This window comes from Perna viridis, chromosome 13 (genome assembly GCF_037379345.1).
Source record: "Perna viridis isolate PV_CMFRI_1.1 ecotype Kerala chromosome 13, ASM3737934v1, whole genome shotgun sequence".
Taxonomy (NCBI): Eukaryota; Metazoa; Mollusca; class Bivalvia; order Mytilida; family Mytilidae; genus Perna; species Perna viridis.
Genome location: NC_142457.1, coordinates 31,026,549 through 31,044,880, shown reverse-complemented (window position 1 = coordinate 31,044,880; position 18,332 = coordinate 31,026,549). Strand labels below are relative to the sequence as shown.

Sequence of the window (18,332 nt, the reverse complement as noted above, 5' to 3'; positions counted from 1 at the left end):
TTCTCTTCAATCTTTCTTACTGTATAAAGTTCAAGCATGATTAATACATGATCATTGGATAATTCAAAAACATACATGTGTATAACTTTTTGTTAAGTTCGTTAGTTTCTTTGGATGTCCAACAGCACACTGACAGTTGAAAGAGTAAAGAAAATATTTTTATTTGAATTTCTATGAAAAAAGTTTATATTAAACTAACTACCGGTATCATCATTGTACTATAATATTATTATGCTTGTATAAGTTCAATTAAAAAAAAAAAAAAAAAAAAAAAATGTGTAGAAAAAGGGGCATTAATTCTACAATTCAACAAAACAGATGCACTACAAAATCATTCTCAGGAAATGCATATTGTGAGATCTTTTTGTACTTAATACCCAAGGTCATGACATCTGGTTTTAACTAAATGCCTGAGGTAAACCTGCCCTGTATTAATGCAAATATAATGACATCATGGCTCAATAAATCAGTTAGTCAATCCATACCTCAAGGGGGAATCTGTCCTCCTTCAAATGTAACAACCCTCCATAGGAGTTTTTAAGGATGATATAAATTTACTCCTCTGTTTTGCTGCTTGGCTTTGACTGTGAGAATAGAATAATTTAATATCATTTTTAAATCATTTTGATGGGCCCGTATTGCCCTAAAGTGGATCTTCATAAATCAAGAGGCACTTTTATAAATTATGGAACCTTTGGGTTCTGGACTGCCTCTAGTTCTTATGAGGTTGGTTTGGAACTTGGAAGTTTGCTACCTGTATGTTAAAAATCTGTCAGTGTTCTGTACTTATCAATACAAAAATTAGGGATGTTCTTCCTTCTTTCCCTCTCCCTCCACCCTTGAGTATACAGTGACAGGGGTGTCTGTTCTTTTGTCCTTCCTTCCTTCCTCCTTTGCTTCCTTCTATTATGCTGAGGGATATCAAACTCTTATCCACTACTCCTCATGTTATCAAATAGGGGAGAGGGTATCAAGTTAGTGAGCATAGTTCAAAGTTTTCTAGTTTTTTTTTGCCGTGTCAGTGTTTCTTGACTTTTATGCCTTGAAAGTCACCCTGACTGCGATTTCAAAAATGTAATAATCATATTCCTGTGTAAAGTCACCCTGACTATGATTTCATAAACATAATAATCACATTTTTTTCTTTATTATAATAATCATACTCTGGTGTAAAGATGCATTATTACATAATAATGAATTGTTTGGCCATTGTTCAAAATTATAATGATTAATTACTCACAATCTTTATATTTAAGTACATTGTACATGTAAAAATAACAAAATCTACGAAAAGCAGAAATTATACTGTAACAGAAAAAATCTTATAATGATGGCTTTTTGATCAATTAATCACTGAAAAATCTTTTTATTTACATGGTTGCCATAGTAACCATATGTCTGTAGATTGATGATGTTCATCAGAAGTAAGGAATGGATGTATACATCTTATCTACTGTTTTAGAATCACCTGTCTGCCTTCCAGGCTTATTCATCCTCAAAGTATTTTAAATGATAATATTGACACAGCATCATATTGCAGTTTTATGCAGGTTTTGGCAAAAGGGGATGTATAGGAGGGTCTGCAAGGGAACAATTTTAGGCACTTCTGGCTTTTTCTGAACTAGGTATTATGAGTTTGATCTTCCTTTAATTGTAAAAGGAAGCGTGATCACCCCTACCCTAAGTAGCCATGGATACTTTTGATGCAGCTTTAACTACAGCTTCCATCATTTTACTTGCATTTGAAAAAATATAATAGAACTATTAGTCTTTATAGAGAGCTTTCAGACCTTTTGCCCTCAGACCTTTTGAAATATATTGAGTTCTAGGTGACAATTATCAATATAAATATAGGAAATGTGGCATGATTGCCAATGGGACAGTCATCCATCAAATACCAAGTAACAAACAATTAAACTACAGGTCACCCTACGGTCTTCAATGTTTGACAGAACCCATAACATAGAAGCAAGTCTTATTTGCTAGAGTAAGGCCAACTAGAAATAATTTGTTGGGTTTCCAGGCCCACCCTCATCTCATCTGCTAGTGCCTATTTTATCTACAATAAAACAAAAAGTATAGAGCGCCCTCATCATGTTTTTGGGATGATGAAAAAGTGTAGGAGTAATCAAGGGAAACAAGTTGTTTGGCCTTAATACAATGAAGCATCATCAGGTTTAATCCTGGTGACTGAATTTACTTGCATGTTCTTTATATGGAACCATATCTAATTTAACTAATACATATGTATTCACAGGTTTAAGGTTTGAAAAATGATCATGCAACATGTAGACAAATGTCCAGGCCCCAAAAAAGTTGAAAAGCAAAATTCCCATAACTCCTGTAAAATTTGTCAAATCAAAATGGCGTAGCAGTATGTTCAAGTACTAAATTTGTACAAAATCTGGCAAGTGGTTTCCAAGTTGTTGGGTCCATGACGGGGACCAAAGACAGACGCAAAGACAGATGAACACAAAGACAAACGGACACTGGTATTTCTGTCCCTTCTACAAAGTGGTGGTTGACAAAAAAAGGAGTACAACCCCGAGTTAGGAACCATGATAAGAATTAAACATTCATTATTTTTTTGTAGGGTGCAGAATGGATACGTGTGAGGGTCCATCAGATGGAGCCTGACCTCATGGAAGTCGGCTCTTCCTTGGACGAAGCCCTACAGTACAGGCAAGAACATCATGAAATGCTGAACAAGCTCAAGGTAAGGGGATAACATGAACTGGAGAACAAAAATTATAATATGCTGAACAAGTTCAGTGTAAGGGGTAAACATAGACTTGGGAAAGAACATTGTGAATTGCTGAACAAGCTCAAGGTAAGGGGTAAACATTGACTGGGGAAAGAAATGCTGAACAAGCTCAAGTAAAGAAGATAGGTTTGATTGGGGAAAGAACAAGGAGCTCAAAGAATAATGTAGACTAGGGTAAGAACATGATCAGATGAAGGTAAGGGATAGCGTAGACTTCGGAAATAGTATTTTGAATCAGCTCAAGTTAAGGGGATAGCTTAGACTTGGGAGGGAAATTTGTAAAGTGAAGGGGATATCTTATGATAGGGAGTGTAATGTGTAAAGTAAAGGGGATAGCTTAGAGGAGGGAGTATAATCTGTTAAGTTAAGAGGATGGCTTAGAATATGCAACAAGCTAATCAAAATTGGAAAGTTTAATCAGGGGACTAATTTAATAAGGGAGGAATTATTCAGTGCTAACAAGCTCAAAGTAGCAAGGGAAAATACCATTAATGTTGCAGTTTTCTATGTTAAGTATGTTTAAGAATGGAAAAAGTCACTGTTCCATTATCATAGAATTTTGTGATAAGTTCTCCCCCCAATCATTCAATGGGGCTGAAGAATCCATCGGATACTCCTATTGCAAATTGAATGGGTCAAGGTCACTGAGGTGAATTGTGGTTTTATAACTGGCCATTAGACATGCTTCATCTAAAGTCAATGATTCATTGATTGATAGAAACAATATTTTATCTCACCTCTCAAGATAAGGAGATTAAAGAGGGGATGAAGTGGGGAGGGGATAGAAACAATGTTTTATCTTACCTCTAAAAATGAGCTGACAGAAAGGGGATGAAGTGGGGAGGGGATAGAAACAATATTTTATCTCACCTCTGAGGATTAGCTGATGGGAAGGTGTGAAGTGGGGAGGGGAAAGAAACTTTATATCTTTCCATGAGCAAGAAAAACTGACAGAAAGTGGAATGTGCTAATGAGGGGATAGAAGCATTATTTACCTTACTTTTCATTATGCCTCTCAAGATGGGCAAAATGATGAGTTTGTACAGTTGGTTTGGGACAGAAACAATTCTGTATATCACCTCTCAAGACAAGCAAATTGATGAGGGTTGAGATGGGAGGGGATAGAAGGGTTGAAATGGGAGGGGATAGAACGAAGTTTTAATTGATCCCTCATAGTGCTAGCATTAGCAAAGAAAAAACAGTGAAGGCTTTGGTAAGGTTATTCACATTGATGATTTGAAAATTTCTTCAGGAAAATGGGGGTAAGGATCATCCATCATGTATGTATCTTTCTCCAGGTATCAGAGAATGGGAGGTTTTCCATGATAAGACAGAAAACAACTTTTATTTGTCTTACAATGTAAGTGTGTAAAACATTGAAAGGGAATATCCTATTGATAAAAATTTACATGATTTTCTCAGTGTAGAAAAACATGGAAAAAGCTGTAGCCCCTAGTATGTAGAAAAAAATTTCATGGAATAATCAGGATGAAAAACAATATTGCGAACGATACTGAAATGATTTTCATCTGAAAAGGGTAAGTTAATAAACTATTGAAGATTCAAACTGGTGTAAAAATTAGTTTAATTTATTTGAATTTTGACAGTGAACGCATGTAATTGCCAAGAAAAAAATCCCAGATGAGAAATTAAAAGACAGGAAACTTTGACTTGTAGCAATAAATCTGTTGAAACATTTTAAACATAGATCTGATAGAAACTTATTTTAGAAAATTACAATTTTTTCTTTGATAAAAAGTGAGGAGTTTTTCCAGATACTGGTTCTATTTAGATAATGGGCCATCATGTTATCTTCATATAAACCCAAAAGTTTATCAAGAAACAGCATCTTCGGTAAATAGAAATTTTCTTACCCTCTAAGTCTTATCTTTAATCTGCCCTGTTGTGAATTTGATAAAATGTTTTGATGGTTTCAAACTGGAAAGTTGGTTCAGAAGGAACTTAGAGCGATTCGGAGGATGAAGGATTTACATGTTCACGAATGAAAAAGATCTTAAGAAAATTTAACGGGTGTTGTCGCTGTGGCTCATATAGACTTGGGGTAAGTCAGGCATGGAGGGGCTAGTCAGACATGGAGGGGCTAGTTAGGCATAGTGGGGTAAGTCAGGCATTGAGGAGTTTTTAGTTTACCTGATACAGATAATTGCTTTTTTTAGGATTATTGCTTGGAACTTTAAAGTTTAGGTGGCAGATATTTTAATGCAAACATTGCAGGAGTTTGAATTTGCAGGGGCAGACCTAGAGGTTTTGGGGTTGGGGGATGTAAACAAATTTATTACACATATGGGGAGTACAATTTGTCAAAAACAAGTATTGCATGCAAAAAGTCCAACTACAATTGTGACAATTTCTGACATGCTTCTTTATTAAATAGGAAATTTAAATTAGTTATTGTAATAAGTCATTTATAGATTTATTTTTAATATTCAAATTAGATTTTGAAATGAAGGATTCCAGTATTTATGATTTGCAGAAATCATGATACTCAAGAATAAACAAATATGTCCATATTTTATTTAATTTATTACTATTTCTCTTTCATTTATTCTATCACTAATTTGTTTTATCTGTAGTTTAGTTAAAAAGATTCTTAAAAAAAAAAGGAAAATGAAGGGGGATTCATGCTAAGCAGTGTCTGATTAAGTGTAAGAGGAGGTGTGAATGAAGTGACCTATCGTATCTTGAAAATGACTTTTGATATTTGGATATTGTAAGGCTTGGAAAGAAGATCATTTACTCAGATGCTTTAAAAATACTTTAAAATAAATTGACTGGGTTGCTTTTTCCTTTTAGTCTTCCATGATTTTGAATCTTTCATTCTTGGAGTTAATGGATTCTGTGCTTAGTTTACTTTCAAATAAACTGGGTCATAATTGTCTATCATATTTTCTCTGACTTGTTTGTCCTTTAGTACACCCCAACTCAGTAAGTGGGCAGTATATTGGACTCTGTGAGTGGGCGGTATATTGGACTTAGCGAGTGGGTGGTATATTGGATTCAACGAGTGGGTGGTGGTATATTGGACTCAGCGAATGGGTGGTATATTGGAATCAGTGAGTGGGTGGTATATTGGACTCAGCGAGTGGGTGATGGTATATTGGACTCAGCGAGTGGGTGGTATATTGGACTCAGCGAGTGGGTGGTGGTATATTAAACTCAGCAAGTGGGTGGTATATTGGACTTAGCGAGTGGGCGGTATATTGGACTCAGCGAGTGGGCGGTATATTGGACTCAACGAGTGGGTGGTATATTGGACTCAGCGAGTGGGTGGTGGTATATTGGACTCAGCGAGTGGATGATATATTGGACTCAGCGAGTGGGTGGTATATTGTAAGCAACTTGTGTGTCTGTCCAAATTTCATTGCAATTACCTTGGCTCCTAATGTATGGATTGATTTGAAATTTGACATGTAGCTTCATATAGATGGAGCACACATTTGAAGCCATTTTGGGTGCTGTTGGATATCAACTTCCTGTTTCTTGGGACTTTTATGGAATGAAATTGAAAATTTTTATACAAAAATCTCGGCTCCAGAAGATTGATTTCAAATTTGGAGTGTTGCTTCATATGAATAGTGATTTTGGTTGCTCTACGATATCAACTTCCTGTACAAGTTGAGGTATGCCTAGCACAACAACATCTTCCATGTTAAATAATGCATACAATATGGCAGGGATGGACTATACTTTTCTTTTCAGCATTTGACTCGTCCTCTTTAAGGTGAAACAGAATGAAATAGAAAGTTTTTTTGGCTCCTAAACAAATTTGACCTTTACAATTTAAAGGACTTGGGAAATCATATTTTAAAAAGGGGTACATGTAAATCTATCAGACCACCACCTCTCTATGTACTGGACTGGCATTACAAACTAGTTGATGTCCTTTAAACCATACTTCATTCTCCCTACAAGGTCATTCTTTAAATTCATGTCTTTAAAAAGTTCTAGGTATCAAATTGCACAACTGATAATTTATGAAGTGAATCATAGATAATATAGAAAAACAATAAAGACGAAAGAAAAAGAATTAGAGGAAAACTCAGTTATATTCATTGGTTAAAAAACAAATGATTAAAGTCACGTAAGAACTTTATGAGATTTTTTTCTGATATAAGAATGTAATGAAACAAATGATTTGGTAACATTTCAACAATCCACAATAACTCCTACTGTTATCTATGGTAATTACTGCTTATCAATCACTCCCAATCATGTGATTTCTTTATTTGGTTACCAGACACTGGGTATCCAGTTTCTGGTTGCTAAGAAACAATCTTCTACTTTGAGTTGTGATTACTTATCTATAAATAGAACCTGGCATGTGCCAGAGATATAAATAGATTAGATGGAATGTCAGTCTCACTGTGAGCTGTTAGATTTATGAGATTAAAGAACTTGATGTATTTGTTTACACTAATGATTACAAGCATAAAATATAATTGTTTTGGAAGAAATAAAAGATGTATTTAGTTCAAAGCAGATTTAAATCTTTACTTTTCACACCCTTCTGAGTAATAAATGTTTAGCTTGCTCATAAAATTTCACCATCTGTAGATCAGTTAAGAAATCAAGTTAATTGGTTGGCTGAACAAATTGACATTGATTAGAGAGATGTGGAGAAAATTTGTCAGAGCTTTGATAATCAATGAAAATAAAATAATATAACTTAAAATACTATGTTTTTATCTGGTTTTATTTTTGAAAATACAACTTTTCTTTCTATTAAATCTTGCAAAAAGCACTCAATATGAAAAGCAAAATCTCAGTAATAAATGAAAGCGTTGATTTCTGAATTAAATAAAGTCTTAAAAACTTTGGCCAACTAACTGATGATTAAAAAACATGAAACCTTCTTTGTAATTAATGTTCACCTTCATTATAAAACTACTCCATCTTTAGGTGCAAGTGATGAAGTTTAGTTCATCAATTGTTACTGGTTAAACTCATTTCACTCAAATATAGAAAAAAAAAGTGATAAAAACAATTAAAGGTTTGATGATCATGAAAAATATAAAATAAGATTTCATGAGAATAAAATAACATGAAATATAAAGTTGTTATTATTGAAAATTCAAGTTCTCTGTATTTTAAATTTTGCAAATTAAATTTATATTATCCAGAAAAAAAAACAACAAAAAAGAAAATCTCAATACTAATAAAATGTACTAATTGATTTCTGAATAAAAAAAAATATTATCAATAATATGACCAACTTACTGGCAAGTCAAGGAATGATAACACAGTGAAGTGTTAATTAATTCTTTATTGTTAATTAGATTATTAAACACTGTTAATTGGATCATAAAACATTGTTAATTGGATCATGATGTTCCAAGCCTGATTGTTTTGAAGGAGATCGTCAGGGAGTGAAATAGTCAAGAAGGGAGATTATAAAATGGCTAAAGAGGTACTTGTACAATAGGTGATCTTTTGTTGGATGTTACTAAAATTACATTTACTGGAAGTTTTACAAGGGTGCATCAGGTTATACACTGTGTCAATAGTAGGGAATTGATAATTCATAACTTCAGAGAATTATTGTATGGAATCTGTCCTCAGGATTAAACAAGCTAAGTTGTAGAGATTGTAGTTTTTGTTGTTGTAATTTTGGCACGGGGGCTTATTTTGACATATTTTAGCTTTCTGTATAAAAATGCCATGACGAATTCTGCAAAATATTTAATCTGGGCTTAATTACTTAGTGTAACACCTAGCATCCACCAAAATTAGAAATGTGTGAATTTTTCATTTACTTTTTTTTGCCTTGAAAACACCAAATTTTACACCTGCAGACATAATCTACCATATGGTTTTTATTTGAAAATAAGTCTATAAAGGATAAAATAAACTGTGTCCACTCTTACATGAAAATGAGAAATTAGTTTTGTAAGTCCATTCAGTCGAAACTTATTGAAGTCAAATGTCAGAAAAGTTAATTATGTTTATTGTGTTATGCCCAGGCTAAAGAAGAAGAAATCAAGAACATACTGACAAGTGCAGACCAGTACGCCGCGGAGAACACTTCACAGGCGGAAGTCTATGCAGCCATGGCAGACACACTCGGTGAAGCATGGAAAGAACTGAACAATAAACTGGAATACCGAGGAGTACTTCTTGATGACAGCGTTCAGTTCCACCAGAGCGCTGCCGATGTAAGTATCATATAGATAACTCAAAACTTTATCATATGGTATACCCAGGATTCTTATTACATTGAATTTACCATTATGACAGTCATATTCAGTTTTACCAGATTCCTGTATAGGTAATCTTTATTGTAAACATTAAGATGCAGCAACAACTTAGTATTGATAAAATCAAAACCAGACTGCACCTTCTTTAGCCTTCTACACAGAATAGGAATTACACAAGACCGCAGGCTCTGGCAAGTCCCATTCATAAGTACAAAAAAAAAAAAAAATAAAACAACAACACTTCTAAGAAACTCTGAACTGGAAACAATATTAACTCAAAAACTATGAATCTGTTCATTTTTACTGTATGCTGACAAAGTTCAAGTAAACAAAAAATAATGCTAATTACAAAATGCTCAATAAAATTGCTTTATGGTATTTGAAGATTTGGAGGCATCAATTCATGGACTTAGTAGCATTTTTACTGTTACTTTGGAATTTAGAGTTTTATCCTATCGAGATGTGAAGATCTAGTGAATGTTGATTATTCAATTTTATTTTGTTCATTTCAGTTTTCGTCTAAAATGGAGCAAGCACAGAGCAAATTTTCGTCCACCTACCCGACACAAGATGTCAACACAGCTCGACGTTTGCTTCAGCAACACCAAGATATTAAGAGAAGTATGTTATGAAAATGTTTCAATTTTCACGGATTCCATCAAGTGAAACTATTCTTGGGTATTAATCTTCACTGTTTCAAAAAAAAAAAAAAAAAAAAAAATTACAAGTGTCATAAAGTACTAAAAATTAATTTCTTTGAACTGTTTTTGGAACTTTTCTTTCCACTGCAAAAATAGCAAAAAATTAGTACACAACGAAAATTATATTAGGATATTCAAGTTTATATAATTGGAACCAAGCTACTAAGGTTTTTTTCACATAGAGGGAACATTTTAGCATATTATATATAAATTTAACATAGACCATTCATTTTACATTGCTTTTAAAAATTATAGAGAATTATAATTAAAAAAAAATTATTTTCTGTTAAACTCAGTGGATTGGTCAACTTTTCATACTTAATTTAAAAAAAAAAAATTAATGCCAAATAAATAAAATGATTCACATAACAGTTATGCTATCTAAAAACCTGATCCGATCAAAATTATATTATTTTTGACTGTTTTATTTAAAGGTATTCTAGAATCTTCCAAGACAACTCACGACTTAGGACATTCACTCGTACGACGCATACAGGAAATGGGTATGCATGCGGATCTACAAAACCGTCACGCCACAACGGCAGCATGTTACGGTATCGAGCATGTATTAGAACTACTACAAGACAGAAGACGACGACTTGAAGAAATCTGGGAACAACGCCGCATCCAACTGGAGCAATGTTTACAACTGTGTCAGCTTGATCAGGAGGTCAATAAGGTCAGTTGGTGCCATTGTAACATTTTGTCAATTAAAACTTGTTAAAGGGATGTTTCTAACCATATAATGATTTTATCCTTTATTTTTGAACATTTTCAAATTCTGACACCCTTGATGATATTATGTATTATATTCTTTTTATTTGTCATGTATTTGCCTGTCTATCTGTCTGTCTGTCAGTCTGTTAATTGACTGAATCATTTCTATGTTAGTCTTTTTTGTGTTTTTCAAAAAGTTGTCAATTTTCATGTATTAGAACAAAAACAACTCAACTCTCTTAGCCTTCAACAAGTTGAATTACTGAGACACATCCAATGTGCAAATTTTATTTGCATCAATATTTTCAACAGTTGGATTTTGTGGTCTTATCAAATTTCGAGAATTTGATTCTAAATAGCTCTCTTTATTTTGCAATTTTGTTTTATAGGTTCTTGACTGGTACCGACAAACTGGACACAGATATCTTCAGAATTCGGATCTCGGTGATTGTCATCAACGTTCCCAGATTATACAACAAGAACACTACAAATTTGAGACACAAGCCAGAGTATGTAATTTAGTTCAATAATGTTTGAATGACCTCTCTTGTCTTGTGGCAGCATGCTTGCTTTGAGTGCAGGAGGCTGAAGGTTTGAAGGCTTGAACCCTTGAGGTTCTTTTTTAACAAAATGCACAAAAACGCAAAAAGAAAAGCTCATCATATATTAAATATCTCCAAATTACTTCTCAATCATCAAACCTCAAAATTTGAAGGCCAAAATCTGGCTTAAAAACTCTTTAAGTTACAGCAGAATTATTGACCACGGAATGCAGTCTATTTATACATTTTCACTTCTCCAGTCATATGAAGTTGCACTGTGTGAAACATTTTATTTATCATTTTGTTTTTTGCAAACAGGAAGTACAGGAAACAGTACTGCGGCTAGTAAGAACAGCTGATCAACTTCTCCGTCGGTCTAACCTGGACGTAGAAGGAGTTCGTCAGCGGCTGCAGACAGTTGACCAAGAATGTGAAAGCTTTATGTACAAACTGGACACACGACGAAAGAACATCACTATGGCAACAACATTCTTTGAACAAGCAGAATCGGTGAGTATGATTTTTATAAATTTTGTTACTGTCATATCATGTAAGAAACTCACCAAAGAATGAGGTTGCCTAGAAAACAATTTTTTTGTGCTGAATTTTAAAGAATGCAAATTAAAACAATGTACTTAATTTTCCTGACCTTGATGAAAGGTTGTAAAATATCACTACTTCTTACTTAATTTTCCTGACCTTGACCTTGATGATACGTTGTAAAATATCACTATTTTTTATATTGCTTATTGTCATTAACTTATAACACATTAAATCTGCAAAGACAAAAAAGTTCGCACTTTTGGCATTTTCGTTATATCTATTTAAAACTTATTAATTACCATTGAAGATGAATCTCATTTCTTCCTTCTAGGCTCTAACAAGATTGGACCAGGTTGAAGTCCAGCTGAACACCATGGACTTACCTAGGAACAGTGCAGAGCTTGCAGACAGGCATTCACAATTGTCTAACGCAATCATGGAGATCTCATCACCGCCTCTACGAGATGGTCGCATCCTACTAGAGAGGGTCAGTAGGGACGACCGTGGAGCAGATGGCGTCAGACGATTAGTAAGTATCTCACTTTCTCAATAATGACCATGTTCATTGAGACTGTTTAAAAACATGATTTGGGTTTAAATAGATCTTGGAACTTGTAAGGATACCACTTTCTGTGTGATTTATAAAAATTTTCCTGGTAGAATTCTGTCCTACACTATTACCACTGAAATTCTGTGTGATTGATACTATAGACACATTCTTGTTTAAACAGCTGTCAATTATAATGATCTTAACCTCAAAATGGTACCATCCCCCCAGTAGAATTTGTATTGAAAGTGGTATAAGCTCAATTCAAATTGGCCTAATATTTAGTCAGTGTAAAAACTCAAAGAAAATCATATAACAAAATGTAAAATGATGTCAATTTTGAAATTTGAAACAATATCTTATTCAACATTTAATTTTTTTTATCTAGTTTTTATTTTAATGTTTCTTTTGAATTTCTTGTTTACTTCAGGTTTTACCAACTTCAAAGTTGTTAAGGATATGGATAATCAGGTCTACCATTTTTTTCACAAACTTTTATGGCTATTGAGAATAAGGTCTATATGTTTGTCTATCAATTGTTACTTTCTGTAGCTTTTTAAGTAGCAGTCTTTGTAAGAATCATGCAAAATCTGAAAAATATGATACACCCCAAAAAAGGCTACATATTTTTTATTTTTGTAATTAAGTTGTTTTATGGGTCTGTACTATGAAATGTGTAATTATTCTTTCAAATCTGCCTGCTCTTAGGAGATAATCAACATTGAAAATCCAATAGATTGTATTGTATTTGAGTGTCATTTACAGAGTTATCTCCCTTAATTTTGAAATCTACAGTGCATTCTGTACAATTTTTATCTCCTAAGAGCACAGGTTACATGAAAAAATGAATGTTTATTTCTGTTTATCATGGCAATTCAAACAAAATATCAAAAATAAAAATATGTAGGGTTTTTACCCATGAATCACATTTTACATGATTCTTAGCTGAAGTGCTACTTAAACATTGACACTACTGATAGATGCATTAATTCATGCTAAATTTGAAAATTATCTCCATTTTTACAGCTTGCCCAACTGCAAGACTATTGCACAAGATTGGAGTCCCTGTGCAAGGCAAGAAGGGCAGAGGCTTGGGAGAGAAGCCAGGCCTATCTACAATTCCAGGAGAAATATACCAGTGTAAGTAAAGTTCCTATGTGAGTTGAAGTATAGTTCACCTAAGAATTAAGCAAAAGTAAACAATTAAGAACCAGTCCACATGAAATTCAGACACTACCAATGGTAAAGTGAGAAACTACCAATGGTAAAGTGATTCATGGTGAAGAAAAACTCACCAAACAAATGATGCTTTTTCAGTCTACATATGCTATACTTTCGCATAACGATAATTTTTCTGCATTCACATCTGCACTTTTGAGAAAATCATATATTCATCTCCCACTGAAATCAACCAAATTACGCCAAATCAAGAACTATAACTCTTGCAAAGTGCAAATTTCATGTACGATCTATATAATTTTTATTTCAAAAGCGCAACAACAAAATGAAAACTAAGACTGGTTATGTGATCAGTTACTGTTTCTGAACAAGAAATAAAGCTGAAATCGGTGGATTTTTGACATGCATGAATCACCTTCTGCCTGATTTTTAGAAAGACAGATACTTAAGGGATTCATGTATATCTCATGCACAAAACAAAAATATTTTTTACTGGAACAAAAACTTCCTAAATTGACAGTTGTTTTCAAATTTACAGTGTAATTGAAAGTTTGGTGAAGTTTAAATTTGACTCAACAATGATAAAATACAGGAAAATTTCCAGGTAGATCATGGAGAAGGGTAAAAACTTCCATCTCCTTCCCATCTGAATTTTTCTATGTAGCCTTTTGAATTCTCGTACATACATTAACCTTGAAATTTAAGTTTTGGAATGTATTTGTCAGGCCATAAAAAATAAAAGCCTGTTTTCCTGCCTTTAGCAAGAAAAAAACAGGGTTTGTAGGTAGAGAAATTATTTAATTTTTCTAAATATTTTACACTGAGTCAATGGGGAAATGATGTAGACTTAAATGGTACATGAGCCGAAATTGCCATAGAATATTTAGGGTAGGCACAAAAACAATTGGTAGGAAACAATTGCAAATTTTTTTGCCTTTCTGTTAATGTCATGATTGGATAATATTTGTGTGTTTTACAGTTGCAGACCTGGCTCCTACAAATAGGCCAGGCCACTCTCAGCCGGCACGCAGACTTGGGCACACGCCTTGAAACAGCAGAGGACTTCCTCGAAATTCATGAACAACTTGACCAAGACATAAGAGTATGTCAAATTTTACTCAGAAAAAATAATGTGAAATTCATGAGAATTGAGCTTTATGATAAATTCACTTAAAATTAATATGAAATTTAGGTGAAGGCTCCTTCTATTTGAACTCATGGGAACTGAGCTTTATGTTAAATTCACATGAAATTCATGGAAAGTCTTCATATGAATTTCATTTAAACTCTTGCAAAGTTTATTTGCTCATTATAAGTTTCTGTGAAAATCATGTAAGGGCATATGAGTTTTGATGACAATATTTACGTCTCAAAGAAAAATTTGAATAACTAGACTATATATTGTAAAAAAATTACCGGTAAAAATAATTTGAAACACCCTTGTTAATATATATTGTTCATGAAAAATATCAGTATGTTAAAAACTTCAGAGTTCAAACAAAGATTGGTATCAGTGGCAAGATCAGCACTTTTTGTACTTCCAGTTTCAGTTCATGGAAAATTTTGAGGCAGAAGTTTTCATTGTTATATTTCAGGACAAGAATTCCGAACTTGAGGCCTTGTTTGAGGCAGGAGTAAACCTGGTAAAGTCAGGGGACCAGGAAGCTCAGAGTGCCGCAGAGAAGGTAGACACGCTGCACCAACAGATGCAGAAAATTCACCGTGTTATCGAATTCAGAATTCAGTTGTCTCTCGTCTATTTATCATTCCACAAGAAAGTTCAACAGGTGAGTTGTCTCTCTTTAATGTTTTGTTGTTTATTTGATTTTGTTGTTGTTACAGATAAAACCATTGTATTGAAATTTCATTTATTAAAATGGCTTAACAGTGAAAGTCTGAAGAATCAAGAAACCTGCATAAACCAGACACACTTTAAAAAACAATGTATTTTGAATGTGGATAAACTGAACACCTGTCTGTACCAATGACACTTTCAGTCTAAAATAAGCTTGGGTTAATGCTTGATAAAAATACAGCACTTCTGTTTGATTCTGTACAGCAATGAATGTATTGAAATTTGAAATATTATTAAAGTTTACTAACAATATTTACAATTGGCCACCAGGCATTTTATGGTATTTGAAATTCACAATAATAAGAAATTGCCAAAAAGCCAAAATGCAGAGATTCAGTGGTAAGATGTAGAATTTGAAAAAAAAGCGGCTAAGATGGAAAAACCCAAATTTTGATCCCTGCATTTTGTTTTCTTGTAGTTCCAAAACAACTCAGCAGGGCTAGACCACATTCTGAAGTCAGAAAAGGATCACTTACAGGACCTTACAGACTCAGCTATCCGGCACACTGAGGAACTGTGGACAATCACATCACAACAGTATCATGAAGTGGATGACAAAGGGAGAGAATTCCTTAGTAAAACCTCCACAGTGAGTATTCCACATCCGCCCACAAAACGAACATAATTAAGCACACTGAGGCACTGTGGAATTTCCTATCCAAAAAGAATAAAATACATGTAAATTCCACTCTTTTATCTCCTTTTCCTTCCTAAATAGTCAAGCATTGTTTTTTTGGACAAGAACTTAATTACATGCCACAGTTTTAATCCATATTTTCTGTAATAGTCATTTGCTTCAATGGAACATTGTATCTTCAAAAGTAATCAAAACTTTGTTTACTTTCAGATCAATGATGATGCATCGTTGAATGTCAAACAAGCTGTTTTGACAGTGGAGAAGATTTTGACAGAAACCCGTGAAACCATGACAACCGTCACAACAACATGGGAGTCATGGCAACAGAAAGTATCCTCTAGTCGGCAGTTTAAATCACAATGGCACCAGTTCATTCAGGATGCCAGAAAAGTAGGTGGTGCTTGTGTGCTGTTGTATATGATAATATATTTTCTAGACTGGTTTAAAACTTGATTTTAAGAAATAAATATTCAGCTAAAGTCTGAACTCTAAACATAATGGGAATAAATTTCAAAGTTTTTGTTAATTTCTATGCTTAAATGTGAATTTATTCAATGCACAAACTTTTTGAGGCAGATCCTGAGATTTTGAGAGTTGGGGTTCAGGTAATTACTTGCTCATTTTGCTCAAAATTTTCTACAAAAAGGTGGGTTCCAACCACTGCACCCCTTCTTGATCTGCCACATAAATGATGAAAGTTTGATGATAGTGTGTTTTCTTATTAATCATTGAATTTGCAGTATCGATGATTGTTTCTGCTGAGTGGAAGTTTCACCCAAGTTAGTCAAAATGTGAATTATTTGAAGAGAGAAGTGGAATTTAGGCAACAATCAGAAACTTTAAAAAAAAAAAAGGCAACAAACCAGAATTTTATATTTCTTGTCTCTTTTCAGACAATTGATTGGGTGATGACTACTGAGAATGAATTTTTCCCGGTAATAGCCGGTGAACTCGGAAGCTCAGTTGAAACAGTCAAACAATATGAAAAACGATTAGAAGAATATGGCCCTATCTTTCAGGTATGAATTATCTCCCCTTTGTTTACCTTTCAGAGTATTGATAATTGCATGAAGATAGAAAAAGATTTCTTTTTCCCAAATCTTGCTGGTTACCTTGGCAACTCAACAGCTACTGCTGAAGAAATGCAGAGAAAATGCCAAGAGTTTGAACCTTTGTTTCAGGTAAAAAAATAGATGGTTAAGAGAGAATGGAATATTATCCTTTTTTGTTCTTTATTTTTGTTTATCAAAGTCAGTGATAATTTTATAACCTTCACATACCAGATTTTATTTTCTATATTGAGTAATATGTGGAAAATAAATTAAAAAAAAAAAAACAGGACTATTCAGGATGAAATAAATTTTGGTACCAAAATGTAAGTGAACAAAACTGTTGTTCTAATCTTTTGGGAAGAAATTGAAGAAAAAAAAAACATACAGAAAACACATCTAAAAGACTGGTTAGTTTTCCAGTTGTAATAGATGTTGACTCTTGTTATTTTTATCTATTTCAGAAAGGACTAGAAGAACTGGAAAATCACATGACCACCGGAGAAATGCTCCTGATGAAAGGTGACACACGAGGTCAGCTGGATCAGATCATGAATGAACTCACAAAAGTCTATCACCGATTTAAAGCTCGAATCCATGAGTACCACATACTGGTGAAAATGACAATACAGTTCTTCCAGAACTTAGATCAGGTAAGTCCATTCAAAATTAATTTTATGGTTTACAGGCAACTCATAATCAGTTTTATACTTCAAACCAAAATATAAATTATACGAGGCCATTCTAACTTAATTTCATGGTTCATAGACCAAAACAAAGGCCATTAATTATTAATTTGATATTTCACAGGCAAAAACAAAAGTCATTTTTATTCATTTTAACAATTCTTAGGCAAAAACTTGGTTCCTGCGTGTAATGGGTTTAGTGAGCATGCTCATTGAGATTTTATTATTATTTTTTAGTTGGATAAACTGATAGAAAAGACTGAAAAAGAATACAATCAGTCAAACTTGCCGTCAGACTTAACACAAGCAGAATCTATGCTAGAGGATCACAAACGGAAAAAACAAGAAGTATCAAGTCTTATCAACTACACTGCTAATGAAGGAGAGAAGATCGTCGTCAGAGTACGACAAACTGTAAGTATAACATAGCAATAAAGGATATGGAATATGAATTCTGTAAACATATTATTTTTTTGTGGTGGATAGAATAGGGCAAAAATAGTTTGTGAAAAATTAATTCTAACACTTTCATTTTTTTGATAAAAATGAATACGTTTACAATATTAAGGAGGTAGACCCAGGGTAAGGGACATAACTCTATAAATCACTGATATGTTTGTATCATATTTAATTTCACCAAAACCTTTTAAGCTTTAATTGAAACAGAATGAAATCAGTCGAAGTTATTTTGATGCATTCATGAGATTGTTGTAAAATGGTAGATACAAATGTTCCAATGAATTGTAAGAGTTGTGTCCCATACCCATGATGATGGTGACAATATTATGATAGTATAAGTTTATATTTATACTTCCAAGCACATATAGACTACTCAAAAGTTATGGTGTCCTACTCTGCTTTTGGAGGCTTAGCAGTAGCACTTGTATTATTTTATCA

The 18,332-nt window shown here is 33.4% G+C and overlaps 1 protein-coding gene across 5 annotated transcripts in view; it reads left to right on the top strand.

Annotated features, from left to right (window-relative positions):
* LOC148600311 (uncharacterized) overlaps positions 1–18,332 on the top strand; it is a 322,920-nt gene that overhangs the window by 43,943 nt on the left and 260,645 nt on the right. For all 5 annotated transcript variants that reach the window (XM_088557824.1, XM_088557823.1, XM_088557826.1 and 2 more), the window contains exons 19-33: positions 2,594–2,716; positions 8,746–8,937; positions 9,492–9,600; positions 10,115–10,359; positions 10,787–10,906; positions 11,258–11,449; positions 11,814–12,011; positions 13,056–13,169; positions 14,188–14,310; positions 14,804–14,995; positions 15,482–15,652; positions 15,911–16,090; positions 16,753–16,881; positions 17,214–17,402; positions 17,673–17,849. In XM_088557824.1, the coding sequence (XP_088413950.1) occupies positions 2,594–2,716; positions 8,746–8,937; positions 9,492–9,600; positions 10,115–10,359; positions 10,787–10,906; positions 11,258–11,449; positions 11,814–12,011; positions 13,056–13,169; positions 14,188–14,310; positions 14,804–14,995; positions 15,482–15,652; positions 15,911–16,090; positions 16,753–16,881; positions 17,214–17,402; positions 17,673–17,849 (2,454 nt within the window). The remainder of the gene's footprint in view (positions 1–2,593; positions 2,717–8,745; positions 8,938–9,491; positions 9,601–10,114; positions 10,360–10,786; positions 10,907–11,257; positions 11,450–11,813; positions 12,012–13,055; positions 13,170–14,187; positions 14,311–14,803; positions 14,996–15,481; positions 15,653–15,910; positions 16,091–16,752; positions 16,882–17,213; positions 17,403–17,672; positions 17,850–18,332) is intronic.